The sequence below is a fragment of the Periophthalmus magnuspinnatus genome, chromosome 12 (genome assembly GCF_009829125.3).
Source record: "Periophthalmus magnuspinnatus isolate fPerMag1 chromosome 12, fPerMag1.2.pri, whole genome shotgun sequence".
Taxonomy (NCBI): Eukaryota; Metazoa; Chordata; class Actinopteri; order Gobiiformes; family Gobiidae; genus Periophthalmus; species Periophthalmus magnuspinnatus.
This window is the reverse complement of record NC_047137.1, coordinates 6,493,379-6,515,084: the sequence shown is the minus strand read 5'-3', so window position 1 is coordinate 6,515,084 and position 21,706 is coordinate 6,493,379. Positions and strand designations below refer to the sequence as shown.

Genomic DNA, 21,706 nt, shown 5'->3' with positions numbered 1-21,706 from the left:
CGCTTCCACCATCACTTGATCTAATTTGTGTTTACAACAAGTCGTAAATCTTCTTTGGTATCTCCTTGATCCAGTAGGATGTGGATATTTTGGGAGAAACCTTCAGTGAACAGTCATTAAAGGAAGTTCATGCTAGACAAATTATTATGATTGGATAAATCCTAGAATGATGCTTATTCATTTTCTTGAATAGAGTTCCAGTTTGTTTTCTAATTAAATCTAATTATATAAACACTGATTTGATAGTTTGTATATTGCATTTAGGTTTGTCAAAAGTATCAAAAATCAGATACTAACATACTACAATTTAATGTTGATTTAAATTTAAATTACATTCTATTGTTTGAAATTTCTGCCTAAAGTAACCACATGGGCTTGGATTTATATTGTGCATGAAAGTTTGAGAAGGATCTCAAAGTGCCATTATTTGTTCTTTCAGTTCTCATACTTGATGGTGGTGGTACTTGCCAAGGCAGAATTAACACACTATTCACTCCCAAAAATCCAGCTAACTCACTTTACACCTTCTGTGTTGTAAAATAATAAAGACACCACTGAACAATATTAATCAACTAGGTTACCAACTCGACCCCCCCAAATCACTCACTTTTTCATACATATGCACTGTGGGTGAAGTGTTTTAGCCCAGGGGGGATCAAATAACTAACCCTTCAGTTATAAGACAATCATTTTTCCACCTCTCCACTTTCACTTTCTCTTCATACTATATCCAAGAAACAATGTTTTTTTTTTTCTTAAGACATCATTTGAAATGCAAAGTTTAGATTCCTTTGCCTTTTTAGAAGCACTAATTATTGTATGTATCGCATCTATTTGAAAATTACAGTTTATTAATTAGGCCATACTTGTTAATTGCGCAATCCATACTTTCCTTAGTCACATGCAAACTCCACATCTACGTGCACATTCTAATATCCCTTGTCTACCATGTCCCATGTTTGTGATCAATCCTGATTAACTGTCATCCAACCACCCGGGGCACTGAATATATATTGACCCACAGTATGTGACCCAGTTCTTCATTCACAACAGGCACATGATCTCACCACACAGCCCACAGCTGTCATATTGTCTATGCAACAACAAGTCCATCTTTTTAATTCACAAGCCTGTTGAAAGTGTGTTACAACCTGCCCAGGCTCTGCCTCCCCAGTGTGTATGTGATAATTAGGTTACTGTCCCAATTTCCTGTGACCGATTTTTCTTCATTATATGGCATATGGTGATTTCAGGGACTGGGAATCCTCCAAGAGTTGTTTGCTGGGTATCTTTTGCCTGAAATCCATACAGGTTTTCTTTGTATATTTCATACAGAAGATCTTACAGTGTGGTATGTTTGTTCAGTTTCACACATGTTGGTGCCTCTGTGGACCGACCCTAGTGCACACTAGATTTAGTTCTGTGTGCTTTACTTTTGGGTCGGTCTTGTTCACATACACCACACATCATTGACCTCAAACACACACCATCAGCCATGTGAGAGGCCATCAGCTGATTGACAAATGTATTTCTATGATAACACGCTACAAACGGACAGGGCCCTGTGAATACCTCGTCAGATGAGTGTGGCAAACAGCAGCTCTGCAGAGCTCAATCATACAAATATACTGATCGCTTTTTTGCCCAATTCCAAGCACTGTTACTGTCACAGCAGACTGTGACTGTAACAGTGCTCACACCGCACTTGTCCCGATCCAGGTGCGGGTGGAGCGACAGTTGTGTTCACACCAACCCAAACGCACTGCTCTTGGATAGAATATTTTTACGTCCACCTAACTAGTGGCAGTGTGCAAACAACCTTTATTTCAGTGATGACAGAGAGTGAAACAAAGAAGCTCATTGCATTTTGAACAAAATCAAACTTCTCTCACCACAGATTAACAGCATTTTGTGTTTCGCTCATTAATATTACAGAAATCCACAATTGTGGTCAATCCCCTGTGATATTGTTTCCCTTTCTTTTTTCCTCGTAAGCAGCCATATTTGCGTTGATACAGACTTACTACATACTACAGATACTAACTATAGGGCTGAGAAAATAATGTGTTTACATTAAATATGTAACTTAAGATGGTATTAGAATTGATCGAAAATTGGATACTTATCAATACTAAGTGTCAGAACTAGATTCTCACTTGAGCAGGTACCGATACTTAAAAAGTCAGATTCACAGTACAGAAATGAACCTTTCTTGAATAGCTTTTGGATGATCTTGAGCTGTATCAGAACAAGTATAACTATGGTGTTATACTTGTTACACTAGTATACGCCCATGGACTACTATGGAATATACCTGGATGACTGAAGGATTACATAGATATAACACATATAAAAGGAAATACAGTACTACAATTTAATGTTAAAAATGACATTCTTTTGTCTAAACAAAGAAATATTTTTATCATTGTGGTATCGGAATCGGTATTGAATATTCAGTCTATTCCTTAATATTGAAATCGAGTTTTAAATTTTGTAAATTTAAAACTCTTTTATCATTGTGGCAACACTAATTGTGATAATATTACTATTATAATATTTCATACAGTAAGGATATTTTAAGTTCAGGTATAAATTAAACCAAAACAGGAATTTATTATTTAAACTGTACTACAATAAAAAAAAAAACTGTCATGGATTAAATCAAAACAAAAACTATTTTGCAAAAAACAGAAAAAAATCAATAAATATGGCATTTCACATATAAAATATATGATACAAAAATAAACCTCACAATTGTGATCTAAACATAGAAACCTAGTATAAAAAAAAACAAAAAAAAAAGGTTCCTAGACTCTACTACCTAAACTATACTATCCAAACTTTTAACCAAGCTCTGTTGATGTGTCGGAACAAGGCCACCTATAGCTGTTTTACCATCTGTGTGGTTGTAAGTTGGTTTACAAGAGAAAGTTCATTGACTGTGGAGGTACCATGTTGTCCAGTTCACAGCCCAGGCATTCAGCGCTATTGTTTCACTGTGTAAAAACCATTGACCTGTCCAAGGTGTAGCCGCCTCTGTGAGCCAGAACTGAATAGGCTCCAGTGTTTATGACAGCACAATGCATGTTGCTGATAGTTAGCAGCAGCAGTCCAACCTTGGGCTGGGCAGGTGATGTTTTAAAAGGCTGGCTGTTACTATGGACGATGGAAAATAGTTGTGCATTTGGGCCAATATTTTTTTAAATGCATTTTTCTTAGGGCTAGGCATTATAGCAACACAAGAATCACAATTTTGTCTTCATATTGATTGATCTTTATTTTTGATTCAACATTATTTATTCTTTTCAAAAACAAAAATTAACAAGCTTGACAAGATAGGTAAGTAGGTACAGTTCCCTAGGTACAGTAATCTTGGCAGCTATAGTTGTACGCATTTGTTTGAGCATTAGCAGTTTGTTTTGTCATCTAGTGGTTGATCACACATGCTCTTCTTAATTGGAGGAAAGCGTTCTCAAAGATGTAGCTTTTGTAAGAGGAGAAAGTGAACCGCGACTGAGGTCAGCTCTAGTTTCCATTGGCTGATCCTGTGACTCAGCCAGCCCACGACTGCATAGGTACTCTCAGCTTGACTCCGCTGTCATCACCTCCAAATGTACACACTGGAAGTCAGTCAAAAACTTTACATCTTTGAATGTCACTTTAACAGGGCATGTGTACTTGTAACTATTTCCAGTTGAAGGAATTGAGAGTTCACACACATTTAATGTACCAGAACTGTCCCAGTCAAAAAGTTATATAGTGCACCTTTCATGTCATCCAAATCTATTGTGTACCTGACACTAGTAAGAAAGCTGCAAGCCTTAGCTGCATTGTGTAAAACTTACAGATTTATGAACCAAATGGAAGGAACCATTATTCTCCAGTTGTTCTCAAAGATGTTTTTGTACACAAATTTTAAACAAAGAATGCTTGGAATATGCATTTGTCATTGAAAGAAAATTAGACAAAGTACATGTTTTGGCCCCAGAGCCTGGTTTATAATACCGGTACTTGAATAATACTTTTTTCAGTACCAAGTGATGTACTGATCATTATACAGAATGGCAAACCAATCTTAATACCCATAAATTCCATTAAATATATCTTCTTTTTCCTTTTTTTATCATTCATTTCTGGTGACACCGTTCTATAGTGTTCCCTCAAGAGTTATTATTCTCATACTTTTCAATATTTTTTGTTTATTTCTTTACTTTTTGAACCCAAATCTATGCTACATTATTTTAGTTTTAGTATTGTTACTTGCATTTTTAGTATTTTACTTCCTACGTGGAAAGTAACCATACCCTTGCTTGCAGCTCACTCAAATCCCATTTTAATGATGACAGCTCAAAATACCAATGTTCTTCTGATCACAAATCCAGCCGTGCTTCACTCATCTCCTCTTCATCACCACCATCGCGTATGCATGCTTCTTTTGTCTCTATACCTGTGCAGCTCAGAGTACAGAAGGTTGAAGGGAAAGGAGCCGCCAGCCACACACCGAGTCTAGCCCAGGCCAGAGCACAGGCCCTGGGCTGACACAGGAAGGGAGGAGCAGAGTGCACCGTGGATGTTTTTGGTCACTGCTTGTTAGGCTTTCACACAGGGGGCTTTGTGCACTGCAGCAGAGCTAAGTTTGTGTTTTTAGTTTTTTTGGCTGGAAAAATCTTTCTGATTGGTCGATGGACAGGCCTATGATACCTACAGATACACCAGGGCTGGAGAGTAGGATTAGAAAACTCAAGTTGGCCAAAAAAAATGAATGAAGGCTGTTATGTTATGAGGCCAGTGCTAATATAATCTGACCATATTTACATCATTTACAAACCCGTTTAAAGTACCATCAACTCTACTTGTCTTGAGTACAGATTTGTCCCACTCTCTCTACCAGCATCTGGAGAAATGAGCTCCATACTCCCAAAAACACACACAGCTAGTCCATGACATCACAGCTTAGCGAGCGGGCGGCCGGCAGGAATGTGACTGGAAAAGGAGAGGCTTTGTGGAGGAGAGGAGAGGGGGACGCAGGAAAAGGAGGAGAAGACAGCAAGGAAAAGGCTTGGCTTGGAAAATGTGCGGCACTCCCACAATCTGGTACAACGCAGAGCTGCACTGAACTAACACACAGCTCAAGACCTCAATATAGCAACTCATTTTTTTATTACTGGAGATTTTTCCTGTTTATGGAATAAGCTATTCTTTGGCATATTAGATATTATTAGCCATAGGTAAGTACTGACGATATACTGAATTATACTGAAGTAAATGTGTTGATAATATTGTCATTTTTGGCTATATAATATTTGATTGCTATTCTGGATTTCAAACTGATGTGCTTGCCTTGGATAATAGATAGTTAGTCATTGTAATATCTATAATTATGCTAAATTAAACTAAATGTAGCATCAACCATCATCATATTTTATCATAAGAACAGACTAGTCCAGTGATTTTACGTATGATCAGGCAAGCCAGTGAAGAAAGTACTCAGATCTGTACTGGAAAATGGAAGTAAAAGTAGCAGGTTTATAGTTAAGAATTTTTCAACTTGTGCAACATTAGTAGGCCACTTTGACAACTTTTCACTGCTGTTCAAACTACTACTTCTTAAACTACATTTTGTACTGCTATAATGCTACCACTTGGGCATTGTGCTCATTATTTACAGAAGGTTACTTGAATTCAACTGTACCACGTGACCTAATTTGGTTGTGGTTTGAGCTGATTTTGAGCCCCTGATTTAGACTTGGTTTAGTCTTGTTTTAGTCCTTGTCTAGTCCAGGTTTAGCTCTGGGTTATTCTCAGTTTTGATGTGAACGTACCATTAAACATAGAGCATATGGGTTAGACATGATAATAATAATGTGCAATGCAATAACATACTATATTAAATATTAACATGATGAATAAACCAAAGGTACACTACTTTTAAAGCGCTTTATAGAGTCCACTGTATATCCAGCGTCATACTTGTGCTGACTTCACTTGCCTTGCTAATGTTTATCCCAGGTGCTAGCCTCTGTGTCAGCCCACCCATCTTTGTTTTTGTGATGTCTCTTACTGTGCAGCTCCCTTGATATGGTCCATACCAGACTCAGCACATTGGCTAAAATCATGAATAAGCAGCACTATATTATAACTCAGCCTGGCCTGCATTCAAAGCTTAACTGTTTAGATGTAGAGACAGTGGGCTAAAGAAGTCTTGGTCTCTGGTTACTACATAGGATCAAGTTTAGCCAGCAGGAAACAGAGCCGGACCCATTGAGTTGTATGGGAGCTTGTGTGTGTGTGTGTGTGTGTGTGTGTGTGTGTATGGGAGAGTTAGGTACTACTGCTGATATAACAGGCATGGCAAATATGTGGATAAGCGAGACTAGCAGTGTAAAACAATGCAGCCGTTACATTTAAGGAGTACCATGTCTAGTGTAATGGGCTAATGCTATGGAGCACTGGAGGCTTACACTGGGAGGTTTGATGTGGATTTATTTTGGTAACATGACATAATGCGTGGTGACATTGCAGGAGTGTGTCAAGATGAACAACATTTATATTTGTTCTGTGACTTAGTGACAGGAATTCTCAAATGTTAACTTTGCTTTGACTATATTATATTTTTATTAACAAAAATGTGATGGGTATTTTTAATTGAAAAAGATAAACACAAGGTTGAACATTCACTCTGTCAATATTTTCAAAAACTAGCATGAATTTGCTTCATGTAGTAATGCCATAGTAGCTTAAAAGATGACACAAAATTAAATTTCAAAATGTTCCAAGCCTGTTTGAGGTTGGTAATGAATAAGCATGGACATTTATAATTGTAAACACATTTTACACAATGCTTGCTTAAACTGTGAAATAGTTACGTAAGTTATAATGTCTTTTTTATTGAATGTTGAATGACCTACAGTGGACTAAATTAAATAGCTGTGTATTCATGTTTTGTAAGTGTCTTCGTAAAGCGCCTTCAAAAGTAAATACTCTGACAGTACAGGGGCTGCATGAATAAACCTGCACAAAGATCCATTTCCATTAAATGAGTTGTCACCCTTTTAATGTGCTTTACATTGTTTTACCATTTTATACTGAAATACTTTGTGATTTAATCATTCAAATGAATAATACAGGGAAATCTCTCTTCCAGTCAGGTCAATGGCCATTCATTTGAACTTCTGGTAAATACTCTAGTTTACCCCCCACATCTCTGGCATGCAGGCAGTAAGTCTGTCATCTTTGTGTACATATGTGTGTTTGTGATTTTGTGCATCGCAGTAACACTCTAAACATTTCCAGATGGATCGGGAATGAGTTGGAAACCAGCCCGAAATTTCAACGCAATTTAGGCTTTAGTAATTACGTCTTGACTTAGATGCACTTGGGATAACTTCTGATTGTAACCACGAACTTGCGTCTTATGACATGTCTAGCCATAAATCCTAGGGCTAAGCCTGGAGTCTAATAGTCTTATCTGAACCTCAACATAATACCAGGGTTTATGCTGTAAAATAACACGCAGTTTGGATGTTTGGAATAACTAATCCCAGCTTTGAACTCAAATCCTTCATGCTAGGTTGCAATAGAGCTAACCTGCTGTCATTTTCTCTGTATTTAAGAAATTAGTACCAATGTAATCTTTTAAAGGGTTTAGTTGACCCTTTTCAAATTCTAGCCAGGTTTTTGATGCAGGAAATGACTTGATGCTAGTTTACCTGCTAATTTATCAATGAGGCAATATTATAATGTTAACTGTAGTTTTCAAACCCTAAATAACATTGTGAAAAAATAAGTGTTTTATTCCAAAATTGTGTGCATTTTACAATGCAATAGATAGATATTTGGATATAGAAATAATAATAAATAAGCTTACTTTTTAAAAGACATGGAGATTTGTGAAACCATCCCTGAAACTAACAGAATGAACATGAATGAAACAAAGTACATCTTCAGGCATGTCTTTGATAAGAGTAACAGTGTAACATGGTAGTAAGGGCTGTAGTTGACTAAAGACCGCCGATCAATTAGTTGACTAAAAAGGGGGGCATAGCAAAAGCTCTCAAAACTATTACGTATCTTTTTGCATCTTACCCAAACTGCACTGGTAGAACCAAAACACAAAAATGTACCAGGAAACAATGTACAATAGACACACTCAGTTTAATGTGCTCTTCTTTTTACAAATAAATACCAAATCGTCATCAGTATATAAATCCTTATAATCTAAATACAATGACTAGTCGACGAATACAAATTTTGGTGGACTAAAACACCATCGACCGATTAATCGACTAAACGATTGAAGGACTACAGCACTAATGGTAATCATGTTGCCTGTTTTGTTTAGCTAGCCAGGTGCCATTGAAATCCAATTAGCACCTACGCAATTCTTCTTAATGACCCACTAATTCACAATTAATTAAGCAGTTAATGGTTTATAAAAGCCTATTTTTAAGTATATTTGATATTCAGCCTTTGAACAGTTTGCCAAGCATGTTTGTACAGTATCTTTCATCACAAGTATTAAAAGTCCAGACCAGATTTGAGGACAGCCAGTTATGCTAGGAATGTTAGCGCACCTCTACTGGAGACACAAGCTCTCCACATCCAGCTAGACTAACACATGCACACTCCCAACACCCCATACACACAAGCACACATGCTTGTTCCCTTCATGTGCACGTGTAGGAGATTAATGCTGCCTATGGGACATTCCTATAGAACTGTTTCTCCAGGCAGTAACAGGATATGCTCTCCCTCTGCACTGTCCTGGATGCTACATGGACACACACACACACATTCCATCGTAGCACTGTTAAAAATGCACCCCACGATTAAACATAACAGAAGTGATGACCTCCGCGGTGGGGGAGAGTACAAAGGAGTGTTAGCCGGGACTCATATGCTTGATAATAACATTAGGCTGCAAAATCATTGGAGGTAGTGTGAAACAGGGAAACAGAGGCAGGGAACAAATCTATAAATCTATACTACATTCTATGGACGCAACACAGTCAGCCTATGTTAATGTCTGTTAAACATGCCATGTGCATTGTATTAAATGGCATTGCAAAGTAAACAGAAGATTTCATTAGGGCTTGACAACTAAAGCGCTCAGTCTTGAGTTAGATTCCTGTACTGTGTAAGGAGTTTTTGTGGGGAAGCTGCTAAAACATGCATAACTGGCTAATACTCTTGACCAAAACCTAGTTCAAGATCTGGAGACGGATCATCGGGTACTGCACTGAGGTTGCCCTGCCCTTGACGGTTTGCACCGGCGCCATTGAGCAATAAGTTAGGCAAATATAAGAGACATCAAATCAACTCCAAAGCAGGGCTAAGAAAGAGCTATCTTTGGAATTCTTAAATCAATTCTGAATTCTGTAAGTTTTCTGGTGGAGAATAGTACACTACCTGCTTGTCTCGTTTTTATCGCTTTGCCTGGAATGTTTCAAGACAGAACATTCCATTCAGGCTAAGCAATAATATCCCCATCCAGAAAAGCAGGTGGCTGACCCTAAACATTTGTACTTTATTTACATAAAGATATTTTTGATCTAGAATATTATTATTATTGATATCTGTTCTATCCAATTCCACGCTAACATTTTTCAGTTACAGTGCATAATGTTTGCGTATGTTTGTCTCCTTGTTGCTACTGGAGGATGGTAGTGCAAGGATATTTTTCAATTTGAGCTATTCAGAAAATGTTAACAGCATGTTGTACTTCCGCTGGTCAACTTTCACAGTATAAAGTCCTCAATGAACTCGAACTCACATTTTCCCTGGAATGTTTAAGATAATTTTCATAATGAGTCCATTCTTCTATACAATTCCTTATCTCTTCCTGCAATATCAGTTTTTTTGTTTTTTTTTTACTGTAATGACGATATGAAGTCATTGATTCCCATGTGACTCAGTCAGCTAGGTCATTGACAAGCCTTAGGGAGTTTTCTACATGTGACAAAGACCTTTAAGTGTAATTGTAAGGAGTCACAGAAGAGAGTGGAGATTCGGGTGCTTGAGCCAAGAGGAGCCAAGTGAGGGCAGGGCAGAGTAATCCTCCATGTGACCACTTGACTGACCACTGTGTGTGTCATCGGCATGGCAACACTCCAGGAGGAAACGGGAAAGGAAGGAAGGGAGCAGCGGGTAGGGATGTTCAAGTAATGTGTGGATGTGAGTGGTAAGAAAAGAGAATGCAAGATGGAAGATGAACTTGAAAATTATTCATTAAAATAGTGCAGTGTCACATTTATATTATTTAATTTAAATCATCATCATTGATAATAATTTAACACAAAATAATTGTCCAGTTTATTCATTCAATGTCTGAACTATGCTTCAAACCACATGCTTTTAATAACACTGGGTTAAAAATTCAAGCTTTTTGTATTTGTTTTATAATTAGCTATACAATTATATAGCTATTAATGCAACTGTGACTTGTAGTACAGCAATAACAGCTAATACTGAAACTGAAACTGCTACTTTCTATTAATGTTAGTAGACATACCTCTGATACTATTAAAGCACTTCTCTGCATTCTGCTCTTCAAGTAACGTTGCTCTACCTTTCATTGTTGCGGTTGTTACTCAATGAATAAGATTGCATTACTTCCCACCTTTCTTCATCACACTGTTATTTACCACCATTTTAATAGTTAGTCACGGAATCCTATCTGGTTTTGTCTGGAGCAGTCTCCCAGTGTATTAAAGGTGAAATGCGGTGAAAAAACGACTTCCTCTTTTATGTCAGTGCGTGTTTTAAGTGAACACTGAGCCAGTTCAACCAAGTGATCCTCATTAACTCGCAACACACACTTTCACATGCTACAAAGAGCCAGGTCAACAACACTTTATGGACGTAAACAGATCCTTTGAAAACAGGGGTAATGAATGCAGCCAATAAAACCAGAGGCCAGCTATAGGTTTTGTCAGTGGCCCTGCTCCAGAGGCTGTCATGAATAAAGGCCCGTAAAAGTAGAGGTATGTGTGTGGACTGTGGATTGGCTTTTCAGTATTTTTGGAATGCGACTTTGTTCATAAAAGCGCCAATGCAGGAGCTAGCACTATTTTTAAACTTGTCAACCTAATTATGTCACATAGGTAACTGTCTCCTTGCAACGATACAATGGTACATATATTTATTTTTTTGTCTAATGTGATAATTGTGTCATATTTATCTATATTTCTATTGTGTCATATTTATCTATATTTCTGAATCATTATTTATTATTTATTTTTATGTTTAGAAATATCCGAAAATATCCTAAGATTAGTCACTACAACTGCATCCATTAAACAGCTATATTATCTGACCGCACCTCAAATTCAGTAGTTTTCAACCTTAAATGTTTCTTAATCTAACCCCCTCCTTGGCCTCCAGAACAGTGAGGTCCTCTGAAGCATTGGGACATTTGAATAATGTAGCTTTGAAGTATTATGAGTTGTATTTTAAATTAAATAATATGTATAAAGGATCAGCTGTTTATTTAAAGAATGCCACTGGACATCAAGAGCAGTGAGATAATTTATGCACTCAACTAGATTACATGGCTTTGTTTATTGGTGCTCTCTAGTGGTAGACAGGAGTAATAACAGTATCAATGACCATGGTGCAGTGCAGACGGTGTTGCTAGTTGAATAATATAATAAACATACATTTCTGTCTACAGCGCATAGTACGTATATTATATATTTCTATTAAATCAGTGCTATTATATATCCATAATAAAAAAATGTTGTTTCTTTGTCTTCAGAAATCGTGGCTGGCAGCTGAGGATGTGAGTGACCCCATTCCCAGAGAGCGAGCCCTGAAGAGTGTTAGTTTCCAGGAGTCAGTCAGCGTTATCACTGACAGGCCTGCAACCATGGAACTGGACAGCCAGCAGATCCAACATGGCTGCCTCAGCATGTCACACAATGCAGTCAGTCTGAAAGAAACTTCTGACAGTGAGCTTGTACAGGTGAGACTGTCCAGTCAGCACAGAGTGACTTCACTTTTTGTATTAATCATTTCAAATATTCACTCTTTTTCTATTGGCCTGCTTTACTTTTAGCATTAAATCTTATACGCCAGCACTATGTAACTTTTTCTGATGTGTTTGCCATCTCCATGGAGATTTTAATGATTTGCCTAGAATATTCCACAGTATGGCAATAAACTTATCTATTCAACATTTATTCAATCGCAGGTAAACATATTGGTGTAATCCCTCAGTCATCCAGGTTCATTATGTAGCAAGACAGGGTTACCTCTCCACAGATCTGAACTGTAACTTAGCTCTGGTGGCATTACCTGCTTGTCTCCATAGGGATATATATGTTTACAAGACAATCAGGTAGCAGATCTCCCAACAGAAAAGTTCCATAGTGCACCTTTTATAGCCACTTTTGTTTGTGTCTAGGAGATCTGCTACTTGGACCAGGTGTTAGATGCTGCCTCGGATGAGCATCCCAAATCTCCCAGTGTGGACGGCTTTAGCCCCTCCCCCTGCACTCCTGTCAATCACCAATCACACGAGGAACGCTCTCCTATCCACACCAATGGACATGTGCAGGAGGACTACAGCCAAAGCAAGCCAAAGTTTGAACTGAGGGCATTTCATGAGGAGAGGAAGCCCGCGAAGCTCTTCACCCCCGGGGACGAGCAGCCAGTCAGGGTGACAAGGAGGCGACCATCAGAAGAGGTAAACAGATGCTGCCACATTTTTCAAGATGCTGTGATTACAATATCATAGAAAGTATTTGTGGTTTTTGGGCAAGTTATTCCATCTTGATTTGAAGGATTCTTCAGAAATATAACTATTCTACATAATATGTATCTATATAATTGTTGGTGACATGGTAGTGGTTAGAGTTTGCATGTTGTCTTCGTATCTGGATGGGTTTCTTGTGGGCTCTCCTGTTTTCCCCCATTAACATACACAGTAGGCCAGTGTTCCAGCTAGGTAAAGTTTCTCTAGGGTATCCCAAGAGCACCCCAATACAAGGATGAATCAAAAGCAGAGATAAAAATTTCCTAATAAGTCTACCTTATCTACTTCCATATATACTCTTGATTAATTACTCGCTGTTTGCGTGTCTGGACTCAGGTGCAGGAGTTGGAGCGTGAACGCCAGGAGCTGATCAAAGACCAGGCTGTGAAGAAAAACCCAGGAATCGCCACTCGCTGGTGGAACCCCCCTCAAGAGGTATAGCCTGCAATTAACTATAATGGCTATTGATTATGTTGATTATATATATCCCACTGTTTGGATAATCTTAGCTCTATAACGCTTGATGCTATGATGCTTTCTGTTTGTATAATGAAAGGTTCCCCTAGAGGAGCAGCTGGAGGCAGAGCAGCTTGAATCCTTAAAGAAATATCAAGAGAGGAAGCAGCAGAGACAGTGTCACCCCCACACATACACACAGGTAAAAGGCAAACATATGTTTACATGGAAAGAGTTCTTGAATTTTTCACACTCATTTTTGCTTAATTTCTGATTAAAAAAAAAAAAAAAAAAAAAACATGTATAATGTATATACCTACTACAAAAATTAAAAATCTGCTCATCAAGTCATCCCCCTCACTCTGTTACAGTTTGATGAAAAAAAAATCTGCTACAGGACCTTTAAGTAGGGTTCAACAAAACTATATTGCAATAATTAATAGTAGATTTTAATTCCAGACCTGTCCTAATAAAAGCATTATTAACATATGTTTTGTAGAAATGCTGATGCCTAATTTTTACTCTTCCTTGTCTCATCGCAGCCTCAAGTGTCCGGCCCTCCCACCGTGGTGAGCTTCGACCCCCAGCTCACCCGAAAGGAGGATATTGTGGAGGAGCAGATCGATTTCAGTTTGGCTCGAAAGCAGTTTCTTCAAGAGAACAAGAAAGACATCGCTCCTCACATCTACTCGGCCAAACCCTTCTCCAAACCACGCACCAGCCAGGGCAACAGTGACATCATGGCAGACACCGCGGAGAGTCATGTGACCTGGTCTGACGAGGGGATTGGAGGAGACTTTACTTGCGCACGGGCTGTCATGACCATCCTACCCGAAGACGAAGAAGCTAAAGCCCAGTATCAGTCCAGCTTTCACCCTGAGGAATCGGACTCTGGATTGGATGAATTGTCTGTCCGTTCCCAGGACACCACCATTTTCAGTTTGGATAACGTGTCCGACAGCGGCGCTTCACTGCCTCCCACCCCACAGCCTCTCACCCCTATCTCCCCTCCAACCCCCCAACCCACCACCCCAGTCAACGGACAAAATGGCAGCAGCCCCTCTGAAGAAGATCTCGACTACCACGCTGGAGTTCTTGTGGAAAACGCTATCCAGAATGCGCTAGCGTCTCAGAACGGGACCGACTGGCAATCATTGTATTCCGACTCGAGTGCCCCTGCATCTCCGCCTGCTTCCAAACAACCCTTATCAAGTAGCCCGTTGCCAGTGTCTTCAAGCAATAGCGTCCAATCTTCAGTCTGCTCCAGCCCAGAAGTTAAAATACAAGAAAAACGCTCAGAAAATCTCCAAACTCCTTCTCCTCCAACTTCCCAGCCGGTATCGCCACCAGCACGACCCAAAAATGGTGGGCCAAGAATCAAAATACAGTCTTCTTATGCCAGAGCTCTTGCCGCGTCTACTCCCGCCATAACCCCAGCACCTGTCCCAGTAGCACCAGTGACCAGACCCACCCCAGTCTACCGTCCTCCATCTCCACCAAGCCCAGACAAACCAGAATTCAGCTATTTCAGTAAATACTCCGAAGCAGCAGAGCTTCGTAGCACGGCAGTGGTGACGAAAGGCCCGGAGGTAGAGCCCGCAAGTGGGCCTTTCCGTTTGAGATCCAAGAAGCAGAAGACCTTGTCAATGATTGAGGAGGAGATCAGGGCAGCACAGGAGAGGGAGGAGGAGCTGAAGAAGCAGAGGGAGAATCAGCCGACAGTGGTGGTGAGGGGCAGCAGAGGAGGGACCAACGGCAGTAATAATGGGCCAGTGAGGACGGGAGTGAGGAAGACCACCATATCTCCAGCAGATAAGATGAAGAGTAACAGTCTGCCAACCAGGCTCACGCTGACAGCCAAGACAGCTCCAGGTTTGGAAAAATAAGATAAATTAAAAATATAGTAGTCCATAGTATAGTCCATACTATGAAATTGTTAATACTCTGGACTGTGGCACAACTATTTGAGATTTTTTATAAAATTTGGTTCTCTTCTCATATTCTTAATTCAAACATTTTAATTCCTGCTGTGAAACCAATTAAAATTTGTATTTATATTAATTATATTTTTTCCACCTGAATTTTTTATTTATTTAATTTTTTTCTGTTTCTCTAAAAGTAAAACAGCTAGAAATTTCAAATGTATTTTGATCTGGGGGGTGAAAAAAAACAATTTTTAAATACTATATCTAAAAGATACTATTTTTGTGTATTAAATATGGTCTTATTTTTAATATACTGATGAAATTTGAAGTGTGATGCTTTGTAAAGTGTAAAACATAACTTAATACTCAAAAAAAAAATGTCATGCAGCAATGTGCTTAGGTAGACTTGTTCTATGGCAGGTTAAAAAGGTTAACTAAATTTCTCTAAAATATGTCATCTTTCTTTTTTCATAACATTATTTTCTTTTTTTTGCTGTGTGCAGGAAAGATCGAGAAAGTGCGACCCGCTCCTCCTGTCTCGCCCTCCCCGTCTGAAGGAGCTCTGTCGGACGCTGGCAGTGAAGACTCTTCTGGGTCATCTCGCCCCAAAAACTTCATGCAGACGCTCATGGAGGATTACGAAACACACAAGGTCAAGAGGAGGGAGAAGATGGAGGACTCACAAGTAAGGCTTATTCTCTTGTCCAAATACATAAATTATAGGCACTGTTACTAGACTTTCCTTGAATAATATGCCTCATTAGTAAACCACAATAATTCTCTCATAACTCAGAGTAGTACTAAGTAGGTACATTGATCATTTGACTTGTGGTCTTCAAAACTGTCCTTACTGACCTGCTGGCATAGGCAAGCATTGTCCATCACCAAAAGGGACATTCCCAGACACAGGAAATGAAAGTTGCTGGGGATTTCTCTGTTGTACAAGTAATTTCATGCTAGTCTTTTTGATGTGGCATTTAGTGCAAGGCAGTAGGACAAAACATATGTCAAGATTTTGTTCCTTATATTCAGTGATCATGAGTTTCAGTTCATTTGTTCTTATTAATAACACATTAAAATGACTTTCTATAATTTCCTGAACATGAACAAGACAGACATTTCAAAAGTGCCATTCATATCCTCCAGAGTTCAGGTCCACGATCCAAGCATGTCACTGACTATGTTCACATGGACACCAAAATCTGATTATTATTTGATTTCAGGACATTTAAGATTATTTAATTAAACATGCAAAATCTGATGTGAGCAATCCATTATCAGAAAGAAATCCAATTATTTTGCTGTTTATATGTAATTTGAATAATCTTATTGGCAGTTTTCAGATTCAAGAATGTGATGATGTGATACTCCCAGATGGGAGTCAAGGGCCAGGTTTCCCTATTGGTTACACTAAAATATCATGAAATATCCAAACGGCAAATTCACAAATGTTCTATTATGGACTAGAATCAAGACATTGCTGTATTACAAAATCTGCATCTTACCCATATAAATTGTATCTGTCCTCATCTTTATTAAATATTATTGACCTACAGAATGCTGTGATTTTAAATGAAACCCAACAATAATTAAAAAAAACTGTTAAAACCAGCCACTGATTATTAGAAACAACTGCATCTTGATCACTATTAAATTTCAGTTAATTGTTCAGCCCTAATGGCATTGCACAAAAAGCAAAAGTACTACTGAAAAAAATGAAACAAAATACAAACCGCTTCAGTTGTGTGTAACTGAACATTATACCACAATGTTCTTTGCTCTTTGGTCATTGCTTTACTGTTTTGTCAATGACATTCTGTGTTGTTGTTGCCTCTCCTCGCCGCGCGGTCAGTACGCCCGCTTGCTGTTGGCCAGTAAGGTGACCCACGAGGTAGCTCCACCCCCTCAAATGTGTCTGCACTCTGCACTGTGAACTGTGAACTCTACCCTACTCACAGACCTGGCTTAGATGCAATATATTATACACTAATTACAAGTGGAACCAACTCTACCTGCCATAGAATTATATGTTAAACTAAATAAGGGCTAGACGGTATGCAAAAAAATGTATCAAGATTACATTGATACATTGAATGACTTTCAATATTATTTTTCTGATCATAAATGTTATGGACCTTTAATTATTAACATTTAACACAAAAAAAATGTCACATTTCTTCCTTCAAAGTCAGAATTCTGCTCCAAAGCACATTCTTTTACTGATGGAGGATTGGCTGTAGACCTCTCAATTAAAAAAACCAAGCTGATTTGACGATTTGACAATTTGAAATGACTGAATCTTAATTAAAATTGTATTAATTGTGCAACCCTAAACTAAATTAATAGTGTATTTTCCTTAGAATCTTGTGTCTGAATCCAGGTCTGTTTGTGTATCACTACGCCCTTTGGTGTTGGTTTCGCATGTGCTTATTCATCAATTTGGTGTGACCTTTGACTGTATTTCCACACACACAACAAAAAAAAGAAGAAATACAAACTAAACCTTAGTCATAACAACCCTTGCACATTTTACATTACATTTCATCATGATATAGATTGAGCATAGTTATGGGCAATTATGGATTAAAACAAAACAATTTGAATTTAAATGTATCATGTTAGATTAGCATAATGAAAGAAATATGTATACATGTGTGCCTTTTAGTAGTTTAGACAACTTCATGTGTGCACTTTAGGTTTGAGCTTGTATGTTTTCTGGCCAACCACACTCAGTCAGCCCCCATTAGTTGTTTGTTAGTTGTTGTTGTTGTTTTTTTTAAGAGAGTGCAATATGATAGCACTCCCACCAATTCAGTTCTTTTGTTTCTCGCCATAATAAATGCACAAAAATAATGCTCCAGCTAGGTACTCTTGTTCATGAACAAATATGGAGAATATACAGATATATTAAATGAAGAATGAAGTTAACCTGAATTTTAGCATGACTTTTTTTTTTTCCTTAAAGGTCCTATTTATTACACAAAAGTGACTCTAGTGAGCTTTTAGCCATGTTAGAATGTTGGTATCTCTTAAAAAACATATCTGGAGTTGTGTTTTGTTTTATTCACACATGTCTGAGTAATCCTATATTATTAGTCTGTCTACATCTCTAAAGCTCAAAATGCTCTGTTCCACCTTGTGATGTCAGGAAGTGGTAGTTTTCAAGGTAACAGCTACATTTCACCTTTTTTCAGTACAAATTGTCAATTCCAGGACTGAAATTATCCAAATAAAACTATGTTAAAAATACAGAAGAGCATTTCCTGTATTACAAGTTGGAAAAGAGTGTTTCCGTTTGAGAGAATAAGTGCTTCTAAATATGCAGGGTTTGTGTGTTAAACATTTGTGAACAAAACACAACTCCGGGTATGTTGTGAATGAGGAAACAACATTATGACATAGACCAGAAAACAGCGTAATATGGGCCCTTTAAGTTCCTTGGTGTTGCCATTGTCACTGTTGGGCCCTTGTGCATGCAGAATTTGAAAATCACTTACCTATTTTTTGTGTTTGGGTTTCAGTGGCTTGAAAAGCATTTGGTGGTGCATTTTATGTTTGTTGTTTTAATGTATTCATTTTTTTTTTTCTTCCATGTTTTTGTAGGTCCTGGAAGCTACCCGCGTAACCAGGAGAAAGAGCGACATGGCGATGAAATGGGAGGCTGGTATTTATACCAATGAGGAAGGTCAAGAGGAGGAGGAGGAGGAGGAGGAAGAGGAAGAAGAAGAGTAAAATTTTGTTATGGACAATGTTGAGAGGAAAAAAGCAGGACTCAAAGAATGCAGAAGGACTGAGATGGAAGCGAACAGTATTTATTATTTTACTTATAGTATTCTGACTATCATTGTGGAAATGCATTGACTTTTGGACCTAAGAACGAAAACTAGTATGTTGCAAGTACGTGGGAGACTATTCCAAATGGTATCTTGAAAGATGTGTTGAAAGAAAACATTTTTGGAAAGTTGATCTGGGAGTATAACAATATATACATACATACATACATACACACACACACACACACACACACGGTTGCCTAAAAGCTATTAAGAGAGATTGTTTTGCAGTGATATAAATTCACTCCACAATTTTTTATAACGATATTGATCATTTTGATATGAAAGATGATGAAGAAAGCGAGCTAGTCCGTTGTTAGCATGTTGCATTGATAAGGCTACATCCATTCAAAATAGTGGAATGGACCAATGGCAAAAGAGATTAATGAATGCACAATTTGTATATATAGCATCTTTTCAGAGCTGAAATTCCAGTAGGCCTTAGAGAACATAGATAGATGTGTCTTATAATCACTACAGTGGCTTGTGACAATGTTTATGAAGTAGCTTGATGGGAAACAAATGAATTGCAAAGTTAATGTTAAGGGCTTTTTAAGTGTTTCTATACTTAACAGTCACTTATTTTAGCTTTATTGGTAATATTGCTTTGTGAACTTTCTTTTTCCGATGTAAGCAGTTTTTCATGTACTATAATACCAAGGTAGGATTGTCTGTTGCGTATGCATATAAACCTGGAGGAATACTTGCTTGCTGGTATTCTGGGAAAAATATTGAAAATGTTTTGTAAAATTGTTGTCATAAAAAAGTTTGTAGTCTGAGATAATCTTTTGAAAGTTGCCTAAATTTGCAGTTTAAGACATGCTGATTGTGAACATTCAACTAAAAGCCTTTTTGATAATAGCTTAGGACATTTTGTTTTTTGATGTTGTTTTCTTTTTTTTTTTTTTTTTTAAGAGTTGGACAATTGACTGGAGAGTTGTCTGTAAGAATTAAATTATGTTATTATTAATATGAATTATGGATTGAAAGATACAATATTTCTGAACCACTGACAATGAATGATTACAATGTTTTTGGGGTGGTTTTGAGCCTTTTTACATTTTTAATTCAAACCAAAGGTCGCCATTTTGATTGTCTGCCAGTTTTGTTTGTTCGAAGTGTCCTTTAGCTGATAATAGTGTAATAGTGAAACCTCTTGGACTAGGCCTGTGTATTTATTTTGACAAGACCACAGTCAAAAGTAAAAGAGTAAACAAATTCTGACTACTCAGAATCTCCATAACTACTTTAGTGATATGTATTTGAATCAAAGTATTAAATAGACGTGCTATTCTAGCTAGTTTTTGTAGAAAGGTCTGTTTCAAACAAGTTTTCTCTAGATATTGGACCTAAATACGTTTGATAACTTGTTGCGATGGACTATTTGGTTACAATGACTGCCACCTACTGTGTTGACTTTTGCAAAACGCTTTTTGTATATTACAAAGAAATAAAATGTGTACTGTGTCTAAAAGCTCAAATTCAGGACAAATGAACTGTTGGTCGATGTAAGATTTCAGAAATTTCTTACAATTTGATGTTTGAATTCATGATGCAGAGATTATTTTATTTATCATTTTTATTGCAGGTTGCTTCACCCATTGGGAGTCATAGTATACAATGTGTGTGTTGAAGCGACTCAATATTAAAACAGTATAACCTCTGTTCCTATGTTAACCACTTGTATGCTCATAACCTGCTTTTTCTTTAATAGCACATGTAAGCCTCACACTTATACACCCGCTATTACATACTATGAATATTTTCTCAATAAAATCAAAATACTTTTTAATAACAGTGTGTGTTTTTGTGTTTCTTCTTGATCATCTGTACTATTTATATGAGCAACTAGGTCCGTATTTACCCTACTATGATACTGAAAGCTGCTAAAACGACAGTGGAGGAGCATGACAAAGCAAAAGTAGTAAAGTATTGTGCTTAAGTGCATATTTTAGATAGCTGTAGTTTACGTGAGTAAGTTTTAAAGTGGGTACTTTTTACTTTTATTTCACCACATTTGAGAGCAGGTATCTACTTTCTACTCCATTACATTTTTGAACAGCACTGAAAACTTTTTATTATTATAGTTTGAGACCTGCTGACGGCTCAGGGTTTTTCTTTAACAGGTTTATAGTTGAGCAAAAATATACAAAGAAAAACAGCTAGAAAAAACTGTCAGTTCCATTGTTTCTGTAATTCAACATACATCTTTATCAAGGCAAGGCAAGGCAAGTTTATTTGTATAGCACAATTCATACACAAGGTAATTCAAAGTGCTTTACAGAATAAGAAAGACATTAAAATTATACAAATCAATACATAAATAATCAAAAATAATCATCATAAAATTACCATTAAAACAGAAGAGGCAGAATAAAAACCTTTCAGTCATATGCACAGCTAAACAGAACTGTTTTGAGTATCAAAAATAGACACTTTAACTTTTTACTCTTTAAGTACATTTTTAAATAAGTGCTTTTTTTTTTTTTTTTTGGCCAGTATCTGCACTTCTACTTAAGTAACAAAACTACAGAGTACTTCTTCCACCACTGCATAATAGTAATAAGCATAAGAGATTTTTTTATTTTTTTTTCTAATAGCCTGTTATCATACAAATGTTATGAATGGGTTGGGTAGGCTTCCTCATATTATGCTTATTTTCTAATCTATGACCATAACATTAAGTAACAAACAACTTGCTATTCATAGGCTACAGATGGCTACATTAAAGAGAAACA

General features: G+C 37.5%; 1 protein-coding gene across 6 annotated transcripts in view; it reads left to right on the top strand.

Annotated features, from left to right (window-relative positions):
• The window catches only part of LOC117379311 (A-kinase anchor protein 2), an 80,480-nt gene extending 59,717 nt beyond the window's left edge, over positions 1-20,763 (top strand). For 2 of the 6 annotated variants that reach the window (XM_033976004.2, XM_033976007.2), the window contains 8 exons: positions 11,756-11,962; positions 12,404-12,685; positions 13,091-13,189; positions 13,311-13,412; positions 13,753-15,082; positions 15,639-15,820; positions 16,988-17,026; positions 18,739-20,763. In XM_033976004.2, the coding sequence (XP_033831895.1) occupies positions 11,756-11,962; positions 12,404-12,685; positions 13,091-13,189; positions 13,311-13,412; positions 13,753-15,082; positions 15,639-15,820; positions 16,988-17,026; positions 18,739-18,867 (2,370 nt within the window). In that variant the 3' untranslated portion in view covers positions 18,868-20,763. The remainder of the gene's footprint in view (positions 1-11,755; positions 11,963-12,403; positions 12,686-13,090; positions 13,190-13,310; positions 13,413-13,752; positions 15,083-15,638; positions 15,821-16,987; positions 17,027-18,738) is intronic. The other 4 variants (XM_055225622.1, XM_033976006.2, XM_033976005.2 and 1 more) reach the window with 3 other exon arrangements.
• Positions 20,764-21,706: the final 943 nt, after the last annotated feature.